This window comes from Pagrus major, chromosome 8, assembly GCF_040436345.1.
Source record: "Pagrus major chromosome 8, Pma_NU_1.0".
NCBI lineage: Eukaryota > Metazoa > Chordata > Actinopteri > Spariformes > Sparidae > Pagrus > Pagrus major.
The window spans coordinates 4,604,372-4,625,125 of NC_133222.1; the positions used below are offsets into that span (position 1 = coordinate 4,604,372).

Genomic DNA, 20,754 nt, shown 5'->3' on the forward strand with positions numbered 1-20,754 from the left:
AGTGGTATCATAACTTCGCTGCCACACTTTGACACCTGTCACAGCCAGCTGGGCATTCACTCCTCCCTGTGGGCTCGGTCTCTGTGACACCCCAGGAGACAGCGGCTCCTCTACCTTTATCACTGCCCACCTTGAACACCCCCACCCCCCCTCTGTCCATATCATCCCACTGCACACCGCCTCTTCCTGGACTCATCCAAGCATGTAGATCCCTGGAGGGGGGTGGGACCTGGGTGTCAGATGTTCCTGCAGGCATAAAAGAAAGGGAAGGCAGAGAGAAGGAACTGAGAAAGACTCGTGTTCCCTGAATGTTAAAGTTTTTCAGATATTAAAAAAAAAACTCTCTTCGCCATTTTACACCTCCTCCTTGCAAACCTCGCCAATAAACGGTGCCATATGCAGTGTGTGAAACTTTTCTGTCTACCTTTTAATGTGAGTTAAAAAGTGTGCAGGTCCCTCGCTGTGACTTGGATGCTTGCCTGCCCTTGGATGAAAAAGAACATAACAGAGGAGCAGACAGACAGAATATCAGGTACAGCAACTGAGGAGAAAATAGACTTGTTTTCGTCTTCATTCTCACAAACGCAAGTCAGATGATCAAACGTTAAGAGGAACAGAAATCTGGGCCTCAGAGGGGCCCGTGGTAATGTCCTGCAGCCAAGGGAGAGAAGGATGGGGAAAGAAACACGGTGCATGTAACTATTTGATTAGACTCTTTGGACGACTTTGAATCCCAGCGTGAGTGATGAAATACCTTCACTTTTCCCTGCAACAGCCCCAGCAAGGTGAATGCCTCGAAGTTTTTTGTTTCAGCGTTAAATGATGTTTGGCTGAGGTCACTCTCTAAGTACTCGTTTCAATACAGCTCAGATGAATACCTAAGCATTTCATTTACGCTCGGTGTTTGCTCTGAAGATTACATTATTAATCCACGGAGAGAGAGGATTACTGTTTGTGGTCCGGCTGATTCAGAAGGCAGCAGCTGGGAGGGGGGGGGGGACTAAATTGAGGTCATATTCTTTCAAGCCATTTGATCCTTTATCTCGATTCATAATGGCATCAATGGCCGATCATAGCTACAGCTGGATGATTGGACATGTAGTAAACCGGGGATAAACCACATGTTTGATGCATATAAAGAGAATGATACAGGTTCATGTGAAAGGAATCAGTTGTTTTTTTCCTCTTTCCATGCTTTTTTATTTTAAAACCCTTCACACCCACCGTGACTCACCCCCTCAGGTGTTTACACCTAATCTGCCTGATGAGACATGTTCTCGCTCAGGACTGTGTGTGGGTGTGTGCACACTGACATCTCCCTCTGTCTCTTTTTTTAACTTGATGTCACCTGTCAGGCTGCCACAATTTAAACCTAGACTATTCTCAGTGGCCCAATTCCTCATGCTAAATGTATACAGTTTGTGCTATTAGTGGTGGAGGAAGTACTGAGATCCCTTACTTAAAGGTGCACTATGTAGTTTTGAGGAAGAAATTTTAATCGGAAGAGAAAGATCTTCAATTTTTCTGCCTAACAAACTAAATAAACAAACTGTCTTTGTTTTCATGACTGAATAAACTGAATGAACAAACTGACCTTGGGACTTATTTTCCTCCGAGAACAGCTGTTTATTCATTCATTTTTATGGAAAAAATAAATATTTGAGTTTGTATTATTACCTCATTAATATTGCAAAAAGTTTGAATTTCTTTTCCCTCTCACTAAAAGTAGAAATACCATCATCTGAAACTTCAATAGGAATGAAAGTCCTGAAAGTAGAAGTACAGAAGTATTATCGGCTAAATATAATTAAAGTATCCCAAATAAAACTATTCATTATGAATAATGAGTCCTTTCATAGTGTTATATTATTACAGTATAGCTTTTGCACACCTTAAGGTCGTCAGGTGAGTAGGAGAAGACCGACAAAATCAGGAAAAAGACTCCCGCACACTGTCCACTTCACTTACAATTAAGTTTAATGACAACAACTACTAAGTACCGAACCATTGTTGTCATTAAACTTAATTGCAAGTGAAGTGGACAGTGTGCAGCAGTCTTTTTCCATATTATGGGCTGGATGTAGCTAATAACATCTACTCAAATGACTGTAATTAAGTATGTTTTCAAATCTGTAATTTACTCCTAATTAACTGTACATTACATCATGTATATTACTTAGTTAATTTTCAAATCATAATTGAGTACTGAGTACAATTTGAATTAATATCTAAACCTTTCATCTGCATGTTTGTAGCCAGTAAGGCTCTCCGATCACAAACGGGCCAATGAAAACCCTGAAATAGAAAACTGTGAAACTAGAAAACAAAACTGTGCAGGAGGCCCAAGTTTACAGAAGTATGGAGGAGTGTTAGGGCCAAAATATGAGAGGAGGAAGTTTTCTTTTGTCATTATGCACTTCAAGAAAAGAGTCAAAATGTTGCGAAAAAAATTGAAATACAATTTCCTGAATAAAGTCAAAATGTGGAGAATAAAGTTGCCATTTTGAGATTAAAGTCGGCCCTTTGAGACGACATCAAACATTGATATGACTGCCTCAACAAAATGTCTTTAAAATCAAAGAAATGTCTCTTTTAGCTCATGAACACAGTGTAGTTGTCAGTATCAGGACTTTGAACACTGTTTACTATATATTAATCTTTGTATCATGTTTTTTCAAGTAGTAAAATAGAAATCAGTAAAAGAAAATGATGCAGCATTAGACATGAATCTAGTAGCCACTTTAGAGCCTCAACAAGGAGACAGCTGAAGGTTTTTATCTTTTCCTAAATGTAATTGTGTCACCACCATCCACAAGTAGTTGTGGATAGCACCTCTGTCAGTTCTTTTGTGCATTTAATTTTTTTTTTTTTTAATTTTTACACATACCTGCTGCTTTTTGTATCTTAGTTATAGTATGAATTTGTTAAACAACTTTTATCCTGTTAGTATATCAAGTTTGATGAGATCATTATTCCCAGAATAGCTCCGCCCAACATCAACCTGAGGTCTAATGAACCAGAATAAGTTAAAGAAGTCATATTACACTTTTTGTACTTTCCTTTATTGTGTTATGTCGCATTTTTTGTGCATGTAAAAAAGTCTGCAAAGTGAAAAAGCCCAGAGTCCTGCACTGCCTGAAACACCTGGTTTGGAGTCACTATGTAACATGCGTTAAGTAATGCGCATGTGCAACTCTCACCAAAGATGGAACAGAGGCGAGATGTTTCACTCTGTAGCTAAAACGGAGCGTTCAAGACACAGTGTGTAAAGGGACGCTGCAGCAATGCACCATAAGGGAAAAATAATGTGTTTTTTGAAAATTAAAGTATGTAAACCTATTCTACTAGGACCTCCCCAAAAAATGAACGAACCAGAAAATTAGCTGGTCCAGGTACTGTACAAGCTCACCGGCCTGATCATAAGCCCTCATCTTACTGGGACAATTAAATGGTACAGAACCATCATTAAAGATATTAGTTCCACCTGTGCTTTTCTTTTTCTGCTCTGACAAGTTGAAATGTTTGATATGAAAGGACATCGTCTGCTGCAGACATGAACATGCACTCTGCAAATAGTCCAACCGGCATGAAATGTATGTTGAATGTATTTTATATCATAAAATTTAAACACAGCTAACCTCGCTTCAAAGATCAGCTTAGTGAAACACCAAAGACACTGCTGCCTTCATTTAATGAAGTCATTGCTCTTTTATCTTTGACCAGAGGGCGGCAGTCAAGCGCACGTCTCTGCAGGGTGTCACCACACACGCAGCAAACTGGAGGCCACATTATGTGTAATTACTTTGTAAGGAGCCTTGTAAGGAAGTGCAAAGCCAATTAAGGGGAATGTTATTTCAGTCAAATTAAAAATCATTTATATGTGGAATAACTCTTCAAATGTAATAATGAAGGTGTGTACATGAGCTTTCCACTGCTTATAATTCATCTTAGAATGATCAGTTTTGTAAAAGGCATCCATTTTATTTTATATATATATATCTATATATATCTATATATATATACATATATATATCTATTTGGCAAGACCTCATTAATATCTATCATATCATTAAAATAAACAATGATATATGATTAATAACGGCACATTTATAGTTAATTAAGCTTTATTTGACAGTTATTTACCTGTTAACAAGCAACGAAATGCTTTATAAACTATTTATTAGCAATTGTTTATTGGAAAGTTGCAATTGATGGTTAATTAATACTGCGTAGTTCCTTTATAAACATTATTTTCATGGTCATGAGAGAGTTGCAACTGATATCTTTAATCTTTACAACCTTTAATTGTTTCTTAACAGTAAAATTGCTTAAAGTGTGACTCTCGAAGATTTTACAGAAGCGGCAATTGCAGGTGTATTTTTCGGGGCCTCGGTGCTTCCCAGAGATCCAGTGTCGCCTGTGTGATGTCAGTCAGTTGTCAGTCGGCAGCTTTGCCAGATTCGTACCTTTGTTTTTAAGTTTCATCATCCATTATTTGTTCGTCCGTGACCGTTAACAGTAACGTTAACCGTTTACTCCCAACACCAGCAGAGACCAGGACAAAGAAAAACTGTTATATCGCATCCATATTTCAAATCAAATCAGTTTTATTTATACAGCCTAAAATCACAATCACAATCTGTACAGTGAACGACATCCTCTGTCCTCAGACCCTCGACTCAAGTGAGGAAAAACTTGCCATATTAAAAAAAAAACTAAAAAACGTATTTGTTATTTATCTTCTTCTGTCCGAATTTGAGTCCAGTTTTCACCTGTTAGCTGGCACTGATATTATGTCCTAATCTAATATTGTTCCTGTCAAAATGCAAAGAAATTGTCTTGATGTATGGGTGGTGGTGGGGGTGGTGTTTGGGGGGCATGACCTCAGTATCTCTAACGTCCTGGCTCCGGCCCTGCAGAGATGATATTTCAATTATTAATTTTTTACAGCACATTACTTTAATATCTCCATTTTTTTTTTAATCAAATAACCACTGAGCCTTGAATTCAAGGGGAAGAATAAGAAAACCTTAACAAGTTTCAGGATGTGCGTTCAGCTATTGGATGATGGATTACACGGGTACCAAGCAACGGTGAGAGCAAACCTCGTCGTCCCGCCTCCTCTGAACCCTCTGCGGGGTTGCTATTGGACGCGAGACTCGTCAGTCCCCGCCCGCCCAGGTTAGGTTGCTCTGCACCGTTAAGATGCTCAATTGATGGGCGTACGGAGCTGTGCAGTGGAGAGGGAAGGAGACCCTTACGTTGTTTCATTGTAGCAAAAAGAAAGCAAACAAAACCATGTTTTTTCCTGCTCGCGTCGGCGCTGGTCGCAGGTTCCTCCTCCCCGGAGCTCAGCTGGGTTTGCTCCCTGCGCGCGGCGACAAGCGGGTCGGACGATGCTATTGCGGCGTTTTAAAGGGAAAAAAGCTCCTGATAGAATAACAACACACGGCAGTGCATCCGCCACACATCGCTGCTGATTAGTTCAATCCGGGGTGAGGTGCTTTTCTCGCGGACAGGTAGGGCTACTTTCGCGGGGAGAATCTTTGCACCTGCCCGTTGAGATCATCACGGACCATCCGGACGCACATGGACACCTAAAAAAAAAAAAAAAAAAAAAAACCCACCCGGACAGTTTTCTTACCAAACCTCCTCTCCTGCTTTAACGCCGCCATGGAGCATTCACAGTTTCTCATCTACAACATCGGTGTGATATTTACTCGTCGCGGGGCTTCAAGCCAACCCGAGTGAGAGGATGACAGCTGATCGCCCCTCCTCTCCCGGCAGGACTTAAATAAAAAACGCGCTCCATCTGAATCTGGAAGCCAGAGAGTCTCAGTTTCAGCTGTGTTTAACAATAGATGGAGCGCGCAGGGCTGTGACATTTTGGTCGCTCGCCACCTGAACCTTTTCTCTCTCTCTCTCTCTCTCTTGTCTCCTCCTCGATCAGGTTACCTTCTTCACACACTTCTTCACCAGCCTGTATCACATCTCACCGGAGGCCCTTTTAATTTCATTTGCACTCATCAGATGTAGCGGGAGGAACACAGGTGCTCTGTCCGCTCACCTGTTTTTTTTTTTGTTTTGTTTTTTTCCGACATGGGAAACTAGATCTCTTCTTCTGCTTTGCTCTTTGGCACTTTGTGCGCCACAGCCCCGTGGTCCGGGGGGGATGATCCTTGAGTAGCCGATAAAATAATCAGCGTCGCGGTGTCAGCAAAGGCTCAAGCTACAGGGGATTTGTGTAGATTATCGCCGGACTGCTATTTTGTTCCTCTGGTCACACTCTCAGCTGAACTTAGCGGCTTTTTGATCTGCTGCCTTTTTCCCTGCTGCGCCCTCCTCCACCTCCTCCTCCTCCTCCTCCTCCTCTGTCCAGCCGCCGCCTGGAAACTCCAGCAGGGGAAGCTTGTTTACAAGCCACGCTATTCATAGGGGGAAAGGGGGGAAAGCCGGGTTGCATTCATAAGCAATGACCGCCACAGAGGTGTTTGGACCCAGATCTGAGGATACGACCAGTTCGGCGCTGCCGTCACCCCGCGGTGGATCCGGGGGAACGAGACGCGCTTTAAGCCGTCTGTAGTTAACGCTCCCCCTGTTTGCTGGCCGGGTCACATGCCGGTGCTGTGACCAGGAGAGGTATAGCAGCACCAGTCAGTAAAACAAACAAAAAAAAAAACTGAAGCAAAGCAGCGAGCACTTTTTCCGGACCCGTTTTGACTATCTACCGGGCGGCTACCGGAGGATGATGAAGCCAGGATGCTGCGCTTCCCCGTGAAGAAGATCCGGAAGCAGTTCAAGCTCCTGCTGCTGCTGGTCCTCCTCACCTCCGCCGTGTGGTTCACCTACCTGCACATCAACCAGGGCAAGACCATCAAACTCCACTTCAACTACGGGAAAGGTAGGAAGCCTATAGTCTCTTCATCCCTCTGAAGTTTTTGTCTTTTACCCTGATGGATACGCACTAACAGTCCCTAAAGACATTTAAAATGACATTTAACAGAGCCCTTTATGAATACTGTAGTGATACCCGAGGAGATGATACCATAAACTAGTGTAACATCACTATAAAGGCAGTATACTGAGTGCAGCTAGCTCCTGCAGGGGTATTATAGAAATATTGAGGTGACATCAGAGGAGATAATAATACTATAAAGCATCATAAGGCCACTATAAACTCACAGATATAAGGAAAGTAGATCACAGCAGTCAGATAGGAGATCAGGATAAACACAACAGGCTCATAAAGTCCCTTTATAAACATCAGTTGCGTGGATTTATGACGAATGTGTCCCCGAATCAACTGCCCCACTGCCCCCCGCTGATTGTTCCTCCCGAGGTCAGCGTGATGGGCAGGATCAGATATAACAAGTTACACCGAGAGGCAGCGTGTCTTCATAAATTAACAATAGTTTCCTTCTACGGGCTAAGCAAAGAGCACCGCGGTGTCGGGCCAGGTCGAATGCCAGACCTCCGCCTTCAACATTAATAATCAAAGGGCTGTTCATGAAGGTGGCCTCAGAGGTCACGGGCCTGCCAGTCACACTTGGAAAAAAATATCAGGGGTTGTGTTTGGGGGCAGTGCAGGGGGGGAAGGTAAGACGTCCACCTGCTGCTGTGATGCTTCTCATTACCAGAGCTTGATCGCAGATGATGCTGAGTGTTACGCAAGAGCAGCGACTATTAATGGAGGGAATACTCATAAAGGTGTAATGTGCCATCAGCAGCTACTAGACATAACATGGGATGGTGGTGTACTCTGTCTCCTGCAGCTGTCTGTGTGTAAAGTGATACCCAATGATTATCATGTCCTTGAAGAGTGCACACACACACACACACACACACACACGTACGATGCACTGCCACGCTGCCAGGGATCATTTCATTGTCTCTGATCTCAGTCGTGGGGGTTTTTCCCAGCGACAGACTGAATTTAGCTTCGCTGATGACGAGTCTTTACTCATCCTGATGGCTGAAGGCTGCCACTCCGGTTTGTTGCGTCTGTTGGCTGCAGCCAAGTGAGTTGAGTTTGGCTCAAACTGCAGACAAACGCAGCAAAGTGGTGGAAAATATCGATGCTTAGGTGCATTTTTCGATACCGTGTGTTTAAAATGATACGGCGTCAGCGTTCAGGAGTATTGAAAGGACAATCATTTTGATAAAATGTGGCCGCACAGCATCATGATGACGTACTGTAGTGCTGCAGTCTTGTTCCCCAGACGTGAAAGCATGTTTGTGTCACATCATCTTGCTTTGAATGTATTTTGTCTGTCAGTGAAAGTGAATATTGTGATGCATAAAGGATCGTTCCAACTTATCGTGAATCGTCATACCTGTAACTTGTTGACCATATTGTGCAGCCTTCTATCAAAGCTGTAAGCAAAAGGATCTATAATCAGGTATTAGCGTCATTACAAATGTGTTGGTGTGTGTTCAGTGACTTCCTCTCTAGCGGCGCTGTGTGTAGGCTGTTAAAAAGAAAATTTAAAAAATGATCCTACTTTGTTTTTTTTTGTCTTTTTGCTGTGGTATGGGAGGAAGTGTTGACTGTATCTTCACAACACAGTGTTGTTTCAATGAATCTAACATTAATTAAGTGTGTATTATTCAATACTGGATGTATGTGGCAGACCTCTCAAGAGAAGTAAACAAAGAAATGTTCATTATCAGCCTTAATTAAGTCAAATTTGTGGCATTGCATTACATTTTGCATACCCTGCTCTCACGTATACAGACGCTAAAGTTAATTAACGGTCACTCTCGGTCCTCCAATACCAGCGGATTTACTCAATATCACTGCATTGTGCATTATTTATCCCTGCCTGAGAGCACGACAATCCCCTTTTTTCATTCCCATGAAATCACAGAGCCCCGACGCACGCTGCTATTTTCGATATATCGCTGTGTTCCTCATTTTTAAGTCTGCCTTTGTGACTCGCCTGATGAGGAAGCAGGCTGTTATGCTGTGGCGCGCTGGTCTGTGTGCCTAATTGACTGTCTTCCATTTAGCAGGCATCTGAGCAGGTCAACTCACTTAACCTCTTATGAATAACATGTCCCCTCTCGCACCAAGGGTTTCTAAGTGAGATGTAGCCATTACTGAAAATTGGGGCTCCATGAAGTGTGTAAATATTCATATCAGGCTGGCCGTATTCTCTCCACACGAGGATCTTCATTGATTCTCAGCGGCGAGGTGGGGCAGGTAGAAATAATGTGATTTCATTTCTGGCCCTCAGTCCTCCCTTATTTGAATATGAAATGACAATTTGTCAAATTTCCTTTCCGCCCTGTCCCTATTTGGGAGGAAATTAGATCCATCTCAGCCTCAATCCTCTCCTCGAGCAGGCGCCACGTTCTTCACCCTCTAGATGAAGTCTTGCCGGCCGGCCCGTTGGCATGTGACCAGCAGACTTATGAGAAGTGTAAACGTCTTGGCATAAATTGCCCCGCTGAGGCTGCGTCGATCTAATTGTGAATAATGATTTGAGAAGCGTGTCGGAGACGGTTTACAGCCGATGATTTTAATACACAGTCTGTCAAGTGTTTTCAAACTTCAGTTTACTCACCTCAGTGTGCCCGTGTGTTGGTTGACTGGGTCAACATAATGAGGGAGCGGCAGAGGCCTGAAGCTCGGCGGTGTAGGCTGCTACACTGTTTTGTATGCTTTCAATGTTTACATTCACCAAAAACATGTCGAATACATTTTCTACTTTATAAAACATTTGCAACGTCTTTCTGGATTTCTTTGAGACTTTATTTTGTACATAAGTTTGGCGGCCGTCATCTCCTCCTCTTCCTACTGGGGCATAGCTACCTTTTGATGCATTAAATCCGCCAGCTGTTATTGCCCTTTTGCAGTTGGCAGTAACGTGTATGTGCCTTCCTTGTGCGCAGACACAAACATATGGGAATTCAGTCATGGAAAGTCTGTTTGAACTCTGTAATCTGGCCGACAAGAATCTGGGCGCGGCAATGAAAGGAAAGCATTCTCCGCAGGTGTCGATGGCCCTGCCGGAGCTTCAAATAGCAACGCTTGTGTTTTTTACCTGACTAGTGACATTTAAGGGTTTTGCTGGGTCTGAGTGAGCCAGAACATCCCTCAGCTAGTCAATATAATGGAAACTGTGTGATCTACGTCAGTTTACATAATTAGTTGAATAGTTTTACGGACGCTGCTCAGAAGTCACATGTGGCCAGTAATATCAATCTGCGGTCGGTGGGTAAAGTGATCAATTAAACACAAGTGTCATCAGGTCGTGTTGATACAGAATTGTCATCATTCAGAGCACTAAGTCAGCCACAGCTGTGTTGGAAATGGATTTCCTGCCACTAAATTATTCAGCGCAGGAGAGAGCTGCGTGATGGACTGGTGACAGTACGGTGATGGGCAGCACGCTCACCTTTTTTGTGATTCCACAGAAAGTAGAGAGGGAGACAGGAGGGAAGGATCCAATATCAGGCAGACGATGACACTCGTGAACAGTCACTCGAGAAGTGAGAAGTGAACTTGACTGTGTTAACAATTTTTTTTCCAAAAAGGGTTGGAGTTACTTCCTTCCCTGTGAAACATCTCTGCCTGAGAAGATGTCACACAAGTCACATCAGGGAAATGTACAAAGCACAGAACAATCTTGATTTGCTTTGTTTATGAATGTATCATTTACATATCTGCATGCTCCCTTAACAAAAGGCCAGTCAAAAGGAATATAATTACAGCACAGTGAGCAATAGCAACTAACTTTTGTGAATGTGTGGGTGTTTCTTCCTGCATTCATCCGTATTTTCTTAAAAGCCTTTCGGTAGCTGTTGTAAATGTGATGATGGGGAAGGCCAAAAAGGTATAATTAAATAGTTTTCAGATTGCACACTGGCCAGACTGGCCTTATTTAATCAGAATTTCAATGAGAAAGTGTGTTGGCAGGCAGTGCCGCGGTGCATATTAGATGAGTGCCACATCTATGCGGCCACCCAGTTGTACAACAGCCCCCCTGTTTTCCAGCATCAACAGGTCCACTGAGGAGAAGGAGGAGGAGGAGGAGGAGGAGGCTGGCTGCTGCATACAGGCCTCTATTGATTAGCTATGATTACACATGTGGAGGCACGCACATATGCATACACTCAGCCGCCCCCACACAAATATGTTGTAGAATAGCACATATTAAACACACACACACACACACTTCCATATCATCGCCGCTCTTGAGGGATAAGGAGGAAGTCGAAGAGGGGAAGTCTCTGGGGCATCGACAGATTGGCTGCTTGGTTGCCCATGGAGACAACATATGGGAGAGGAACATGCTGGTGGGATGATGCCCAGCTTATTTTATCGAGACCGTCGGTTTTGAGGAAGCTTCAGTGCGTGTAATGCAATGAATATCCACTGAAAGACTAGAAATGAAAACAGGTGTGGAGGAAGTATTCAAATATTTTCATTAGGTAGAAGCAGGAATACCACAGTGTAGAATTAAAATGTCTGATATCGATATATCAGCCGATATACACATTGTTTTGCAGTGATCCCTCAAATTTGGTTATCAAGCACTAGATTTCACAGTGATTTTAATAAATATAATTTACCCTAAGCATATCGACATACCTTTGATAGCCCAATATGGGCAATCTAGTTAGAAATAAAAAAGCTGCAGATAGGTATTAGCATTGAAATATATCTAAAGTACCAAAAGTACTCATGCAGAATGGCCCAGTTCAGGAAGATATACAGTGCAGATGTTACTGGATTATAATTAGTGATGCATTAATGTGGAAGCGTTATTAATGCTGCAGCTGGTCAAGAGTAATTTAGTAGCTTAATGTATTATAATACATGTTTTATCAGTTGATTTATATTGTGTATTCAAGGTGCAGTATGTAAGAAATTTAGTTTGAATCATTCCAAAATCAACAGAATGTGAAGAAATAACAGTTTTAACATTATTTCTCACGTCTATGTATCCTGCTCCAGGGTATCTATTGAAGTTAGCATGCCAACTAGCTAGCCTCTGGCCACACTGTACCTCAAAAGGTTTTGGTCCACAATAAACAACACCAACTATCCCCCTTGTTGTGTCTGAGCTCCCTCTCTGGGCAGAGTCAGCTCATACGACTGCGTAGCTGCATGGTTAACGGAGCTCACTGGCTAACTGCAGCTACAGTTAGCAGCAGTTAGCGGTTACCGTGGCAATACAGTATGTTTCCCCTTTTTGTGTAAATTGAACAGGAGCCTTATTCTTACATACTGCACCATTAATAAAATGAATCTTCACAGCAACTAGTAAAAAAATGTTGTCAAATAAATCTAGTGTAGTAAAATGTACAATATTTGCCTCCATAATGCAGCGGAATAGAAGTATTACAGTACAAGTACCTCCAAATTGTACTTAAATACAGTACTTGAGTAAATGTACTTAGTTACATTCCACCACTCGATAAAATAGACACAACTTGTGGATGCAGTGTCGTTGTGCTGCGTTCATATCCCTGGAGAGAAATGGACTCTAAGACATTCACATTCAAACACTTGGATGTAGTTGCAGTTCAGTATGAAGTTGGATTCGGCTTGTTGTTGCATCTCAGCAGCAACACCCTCAGGCTGGCTCGCTGTCATGGTAACCATGCCCTCCGATGTCACTTCCCCTAATTTTAGCTCTGGTGGTTCTCACGGTCGGTCAGCTTTACCTCGGCCAGAACCACTCTGCCGGCAAAACGGTAACAGACGCCACCTCTGTGTGTGCGTAAGTGCTTAAAATCACACACAGCACCCTTTTCATGTCATTATTTATTCATGCCGCAATGAATATTGTCAATTACCTTTTCAGATTTTTGAATAATGCAGCTGCACGGCGCACACTTGCACCTTTGATGAAACGGAACAGTTGTTAATGGAAGAGGGAAGGTCGGAACAAAAAAGACATAAACAACCTGCGCGCTTAGTAAAAAGCAATTTCCGAGGCAGTCATGTTGTATATCTTAGGTATGTTTCCGACAGAGCAGCTTTTATAGGAACACCGAGCCCAGCGTGGGTGCAGTCTGCAGGTCTGCATCAACAAAGTGGTTTGGGCATGTTAAAAGCGGGGACACGTGTGAACCCAGCTGGGCGGTGTGGCTTTCAATAGATTGCCTCCATTTAGGAAAGTTTGGGGCCTTGGTGTCGCTGTGGAGGAGCTCCGTTAATCAGATAAAAATAGGATAAAAAAAGACCTTTCATCTGGAGAAATTGTGAAAGGAGTGAATTAGGAAATTGTCGCTGTACTAATGTGGTGATTTATATTCTTTAGAGTCACACTGTTTGGCTGGTTTAGCAGAAATAGTTCTGATGCCGTACAAGCACGTAATTCGATTTCCAGGTGAAAGCTGTTTTTTTTCTTTCTTAGTGCTTTGATCATAAAATCGAAATTGGAATCTTTAAATCTGTGTCACTATCCTCGAGAGATTATTTGCTATAAATTAACCAATATAGAGAAATTGCATAACATATTAAAGCAGTTATTTCAGCTGAAGCAGCTGTATCGTGGAGGTATTTTATTCAAAGGGCCCTGTCATAAAAACACACGGCAGTCAGTCCATTGTCAGCTTGTGTCTGGGGAGCTGGGATGGGGACTGTCTGAAGTTCAACCATGAATCTGCCCCTCAGCTTATCTGACCAACCCAGTAAATCTCTCTCGGGGTAATACCCACAGTGAGGATGAACGATGGCCCCATAACAACTCACACTGCCTCCTCCGCCTGGTGGAGGTGGAGACAACACAGGGATTAAGAGGGGAGAAATAATACCTCACGCTCTTCTTACGTGCACATGTACGTGCTTATATTATCATTGCACATGTTGTGGAGGTGTAGATCTCTACTGGCCTCATGATTAGATTCAATTACGATTCACCTGTCAACAATTTGAATGCACAAAGATACGTGATGCATCTTGCTGCAGCTCGATGTATCACACCTTCGATTATCCGCACAACTGTACATGGCTACAATATAAAAAAGCTGCATCTTTTCTGTTATATAAATACTTTATATACACAAACCCATCTGCAGTGCATTACAAGTGTGCTGTAATCTACAAAAATGTTGTTTTCACATAAGACATGTCACTTCATGAATGTGGCAAACATCATAAACATGACTTGGCTGCACACGCCTCCCTCAGAGTCGGACGCTAACGGTGCCTCCTGGCTTATTATCTGGGCTCGCCATATTCTTTATGGTTGCAGACGTTAGCTCAGGGTGAAAACGGCTAACGTGGTTTGTAATTGTTGAGAGGCAGATTCAACACAAGATTCTGAAACGTGGCAACATGTGCTTTTCAAAACTGACCCAGTTTCTCGTCTGTTGCTTGTTGGTCTTTGCCTCTTTCAGACCGATCTCCAAACATTCAAAAGTAATGTTAGCCTAGTGTCCAGCCGACGCCAGAAAATCAACATTCAACATTAGCAGGCTACAAATTTGTGTTGGCTGCAGACTCTCGATCATCTTCTCTCAAAGCTCTGATTCAGAATCTTCCACGTCGACATTGCGATGCATCTTAGAATCCAGAAATTTGCACACATGTTGTCATATGAGTGGATTTGCTCACTCTCACGTCCGTGTGCATTTGTGAAAGCCTGTTCATGCTACACTCTTGTCCTCCCTTTGGTAATTTAGCATTCTCTGTTTTCTTGCCAAAGCTAAAGCAAATGCAACAGAATTTATAACAGCCCCTAAAATATTTCCCACTCAGCAGGATGTGTTAAATTCACATACCCTCCGTGCATTTCGCATCGCTTTAAGCGTTGCATGTAAGATTAACAGATGCGGACGCAGGATTGACGGATGAAAGGGGGCTGGATTGGAAGGTGAGCGACGCGTAGGAAAAACACCAGTCCAGAGTGTGTTAACCTTGGGGTTAATGAAATTTGTGTTGGCCTGCCTAACAAGCCGCCATCAAGGTACCAGCTCTGCCCCATGCAGATGAGAGCTCTGGCACACTGCCACGGCTTTGCCGCAGGAGATTTGTGTATGTGTGAGAGAGAGAGCGCGTCAGCGTGTGAAACAGAGAGATTTAGTGTAAAATAGAGGCAAATGTGTACGTGTGATGTGGTTTGTTTTTCCCAAAAGTGTGTCATTGCATGTGTCTGTGAGTGCGCTCCTCCCCGATTCCCGCTGCCGTCTGCACTTTAGCCCCAGTGTTTAGCTGAGCAGAAGAGGAAGCAGCTGAATGATGGCACTGTCTGCCCGCTGGCACGCTCAATGCAATTGGGGGGGACAAGCATTCGGGGAGGAGGGGGACGGGGCAGAAGAAGGACACCCTTCTCACGCAACAGGTGGGACATGCAGCAGGATGCATCAGGGGAGGATGTGGCTGTGACTTCTAATACCCTCCACAGTGTAATCTGTTTGTACATGGAGCCGCAGCTCCGAGTTGTAGTGGATTAAACATCAGATGAGGTTCACTGTGAAAAAGCCATTCAGGTGTAGCGATTCTTATATGGCAGGGGTGTCTAATAATGCAGCAATCACGCTGTTAAACAATGCCATCAAGATTTAATTACGGACCAAATTTCCTCAGTGGCGACTCATAAAAACCCACACAATTTGGACAATTTACTAGGACACTGCTGGGAGATGGGGAGGGTGTGAATAAGAGAGCAGAGAGTGAGTTGGTGTTGAGTTTTTTTACGAAAATGAGAAAAAAGCCAGAGAGCGAGCGAGAGAAGGAGGGAGCGCCAGAGAGACAGATGTCAGGTGGGAGTATCGACTGCAGACGATCATGATCCTTGTCATGATGGGATTTGTCAGTTTCCCTGCGCTGTGGCTCGGTTCCGCTCTTAACCCCCCACATCTCCACCCCCACCACCCCACCTCTGCAGAAGGATTTTCTTTCATAGGGGTTTCTATGCAGCGCCGGGCTGTATCAGCTCTGGTGTTGCCTTACTGTAAGTGATCCAGACCTTGCAGGATTTCGATCAATCATCAAAGAGTTGTGTGTCTGTGCGCTCTCCCCCCCCCTCCCTACCGTCGCTGCTCAGAATGAGCTTTCTGTAGCTGTGGTTAATGGAAAAGGTCACCTCTCTTTCGTGGCTCGCAACAAAGACAGAAGAAGGATCAGAGGAGGGGGACAGATAAACCTCAGAGACAGAAGAGGGTGCCTTCTTTCGGAGGCAGGCGTGTTGGTTGCACTGTAAATCGGCTTTTGTTGGATCTTTTTGAACAGCTCTGTTGAAAAGTCATAAAAATGGATACACTCGATATAAAAGAATAAATTGACCGTAACGTGTCTGTCCCTGTGTGCCGTAGTTTTCCCTCGTATTCCCTTTCACCCTTCACTGCTCGCTTATGAATATTTACACGTTTGTGGAACCAGATCTGAAGGTGGGGAAGGAATTTCATCTCCATTTATGAAAGGTTCGCCGGGTGAAGTTGAGCAACGAGGGAGAGAAATCTTGTTTTTTTGACATTTAAGGGCTTTCGCTAACATGAGCGGCTGCCATTTAGAGGAAACTAAATCCTGTGCGTTACATCTGGCTACATATCTGAGAGGATAGAAATGTGATTGTGGTGGTGATAAGGTCCCCCACTGCTCCACAGCAGGTCTGAAGTTCCCCCCTGCTGACAGCAACCCAACGCGAAACATTTTTGCATTTTGTTTAGTTGAGCTGAATGTCTCCCATCTCGACTTGTTTTCTTTTCTCTTGAATCATCACATTTTTTTTTTTTTTGTTATTCAACCTCACCTATCATCCAAGATATCTTTTATATCTGTCTCCTTCTCCATCTTATTTTTTTTTTTTCTGCACGAAGCGTAGGAGTATTCAGAGGAGGCGGGAGCAGAGAGCAGGAGAAAGATAGAGGACAAGGGCTGCACTTTGTCATCCTTTTGTTTTTGCGTCTCAAAGGCCTGCTCGCCAGCTTGATTACCATGTGAGCCGCTTTGTGAAGGAGCGCGGCGTCGCTCTCCGTGGCCTGTCAAACACTGTTCCCTTTTTTCTATTGTGGCCAGTCATGAGGAAAGATATTCAATAGAAGAGGAAAGGTTCCAGTGTACTCTGGAGCTGTGTTTGTGTTTGTACAACTGTGCATACTTTGCTTTGAGAGGAGCCCCGCCAACGTGCACTGAATTTCAACATCTCTTCATTAATTTTACGCCTCTATAATTCTCTGTAATTAAATACCCTCTTTTAGCATTCAATGTTCCATACTTAAGTTCTTGTTTATCCCTCTTGTCCTAGTCTCAATCACACGAATGTAGCTGATAGAAAATCATGCCGGTTGTTTTTTGATCAGTAAGAGTGGTTATTGAGTTTTATGTTGCCAGATAAGCTTGTTTTTTTTCTGCTTCTCTTACTGTCAACTTTTCATCTTTTAAAGCTTAGTTTTTATTTGTGGGGAGAAAGTTGCAGGCAAGAAAAGAAGGTTATAAAGCAAGCTGTCACAGAAAGTTCAGTCACAGGCTGATCTGAGTAAACAAAACAAGTGGCTGATGGTGTAAATGTTTTTCATACTCTCACCCGTTCATTTTCTTCAGCACACCACAAGATTTTTCAATGTTATTTTCTGCGTGTCTGGTTTTGCTAAAATCTCTACGACATGAAAAAGAATAAGTGAATTCAACAAGTAGCTGTGAACTTTGATGAAATTCGTATTCATGGCAGCGAGCATCATATCTGCTTTTACATTTGGGTAAAGGTTACATTATCATGGTGCACTGCTTATAGCTGCATCTCCATCTTAATTGTGTTTAGCCTTTGATTATAATAAAGTCATGTTGCTCCCTGTAATGGATTATGTGTCTCTGCAAGCTGATTTGTTGTAATGAGTAGAGACCAATGGTTTCTTAAAATGCAAGAAAAAAAAAAGACATTTAAATTATGAACGTGTGTTTGGAAAAACCATTAGCAGTAATGCTTTTAGAAATGCCAAACGCATTTTAAGCACCGGGATCAGAGGGTTGTCCTCACTAAAGATATCCTCCCTGAACATTTTATAATGTCTCCAAATCACAGAGTTTCCTCCCATGTTCCAAATTGAAGACTTTTGAATTTAAAGTGTTAAAAAACATGCCATGAAATATGCTTTTTGGGAACTACAGCATAAGCAGTGAGTGAATCTTTAACTGCCCACTCTTCAGTTTTCTCCAGGATGTCCTGGAGAGAACATTTCTCTCACCTTCAGGCTCAGTCCCTACCAATTACCTGGTTGGGTTTGGGCTCGCCTCATATCTCTCCCATCGGATCACCACTCTTAAATCTCTGCCCCCTATCTCTGCCTCTTGGCTTGTCTGTTGTACAGAGTATGAGGCAGAATTCCCCATCTAACATGACGATGGCTGCCGGCAGGGTCAGTGCTACAGATTCCTCCCACCTGGGCGAAAAAAGTAAACATTTTGCATTGCTTTCTTTTTTAGTATACCAAACTGCCTCTGCACACTTTTTCATAGGGTTCTTCTGATAACAGTGTTGGAAATGCCTACGATACTGCCTAAAACCCTGGATACGTGAGTCTATGCACTGAAATGATAGCACGTTATTTATTAGCCCCAAAACCAGACCCTACTATTTCCTAGGAGCACCCTTTACAGCTGTGTGCAACTTAACAGAGTTTTTGCATCAAAAGTTAATTGATGTCGGTGATCTTAGATCTGTCATTTGCATATCTGTTGGGTGACGGGGGAAATACGCAGGCAACTTTAAAGTAGTTTTAGTCCCGAAAAAGATGGGTGCAGACTGACCCATGAGTACTGAGTATTTATGCAATAATGTAGCATTCACTGCTGAGAAGTTGAGTTGCAACGTCAACATGTTGACGGGCGTCGCAGCTGGTGTGATCCCATCGCAAGACGGTCTCTCGTTTATTCCTAGATGTATTTATTTGTTTTCTTTTTCACTTATGACTGACTGTCAAACTAGATAATAGACATTCATTCTCTGTAAACCTTTGTTCACGTTTCACAAAGAGTGTAACCTGAGCCAGGCCACGCAACAAAGACAGCAGTCACATACATAAAGGGTGAGTGTTGGGTCGGTGGACATGCAAGTTCAGCCACTGGAATCTCTAAATGAAAGGGAAAACTGGTATTTGGCAAGGCTGTTGGTTTTTCAGAGTGTCTGGTTGGCCAACTGGCTGTCTGGTTGACTTGCTGTATTGTTCAGTCTGCAGCTCTTGGTGTGCTGCAACAACAGCAATGCTAACAACACACATAAAGAGCCGGAAACAGTGGCAACAGTCCCGTGTCAACTTAAATAAAAGTATACTCCGGCCTCCTGTAAGCAGGGAGTAAGCAAAAGTTGGGTGAAGATGAGATGGGGAATAAAGAGAAAACGTTTGTGCGCTCCATCACACAAGATCAACATCAGCAACACAAAAATTGACAATGACACTAAAAGCTAATTACCTGACATTAGCTGTAAAGCAGAAGGACAAAAAAAAACCTAGCATGTGCACTACCTGTAGCTGTTGTTGACGTCTTGAGTGCACATCGCTACACGGCTTCGTTTACATGATGGCACAGAGAAGACATTCTTAAAAGCTCGGCTGACAGAGGGGACATTGTACGTCTAATGTCACCACGCTTTCTTCCACCTCCTCCTCCAACCTCTTATCTTCCATTTCCCTCCTCCCGCTCGGTCGCTCCTCTTTGTTTTGTTCTTTGCTTTCTTTCTCGGCCTCCTCTTCCCCTTCCACATAATGACACATCTCTCCCACCCTCTGCTTTTCTTACATCCATTTTTGGAATCGACAAATGAGACGTGGGACAAATGCAAGCTTTTCATCCGGCTGCATTTGACATGGAGATTCACCTGCCTCAGCAAAGCAAGACAATTCAACTCTATTATCTCTCTGTCAAACATGCTGCTGCTACCCGCCCTGCTGCTGGAAATGAGGTGTTTTTACATTGCTGGGGAGGATAGAATGACTGGCAATGAGCCAGTCCGCATAATACATCTTTCTAGCACTTTTTCTGGCCATGTGATCGTGTTTCAGAGTACAGAGAATGGAGAGAAAACAGCCAAGGACTTGTTGAACGCTGGAGGGTACTGCAAGATTTGCTGCATTTTAAGTGGGTTTTGGCAAGTGGATAAATAGATCTGCTTGCATTTACACATATATGTTTACTTTACTTGTAAAGAGGAAAGATATTTGTTGTTTACTTACTGTTCTTATGTTATATTTAGATACATAAAGAGACCATAACACATGTAAAAGGCCACAGTTTTCATGTTTACAGCAGCCAACATGTCCGTAAACAGACGTGTGTCACAGAGCAAGACATTAGAAAACATGTTAAATCAGCAAACTGTGATTGTATGCTTCTCTTTTTCAGTGTTCAAGTTACTTACTAAGATCTTTGTGCACTTGCAAGTGACTTAACATTTTTTTCCTGCCTCGGACCACACTGTGCACTGCAGCGCTACGCGTCAGCTGTCACTCGTCTTTCGAAATAATCCACTCCGCCGCTACGTTCTGCGATAACAGGTCTAAACTGCTGCTATCTCAAAAACCCGCTCCGTTGTTTTCAATTAGATAGAATCAGGCCTAATCAGTGAGACGACCAACCGTGCCCGTGTAACTCACTTATTTTTCATGAATTAAAGTGCCAAATTAATTAGCCATTACATCAACTGTTAACTCTGCTTGCCAAGTTAATGCTCTTTGTTATAGCAGCTTGTCAAGAATGCACAATGCCCCTTATCAGAGTCTTTTCTTTGTTAAAGGTACCGCTGACTGCGTGCCGTGGGTTCATAGCGTCAACACCTCTCGCACATTCAGCGTCGGTGACAG

General features: G+C 43.1%; 1 protein-coding gene across 1 annotated transcript in view; it reads left to right on the forward strand.

The window, feature by feature from the left end:
• The first annotated feature begins 6,759 nt into the window (after window positions 1-6,759).
• The window catches only part of b4galnt4a (beta-1,4-N-acetyl-galactosaminyl transferase 4a), a 135,003-nt gene continuing 121,008 nt past the window's right edge, over window positions 6,760-20,754 (forward strand). The window contains exon 1 of the mRNA XM_073472674.1: window positions 6,760-6,901. Coding sequence (XP_073328775.1) covers window positions 6,760-6,901 — 142 coding nt within the window. The remainder of the gene's footprint in view (window positions 6,902-20,754) is intronic.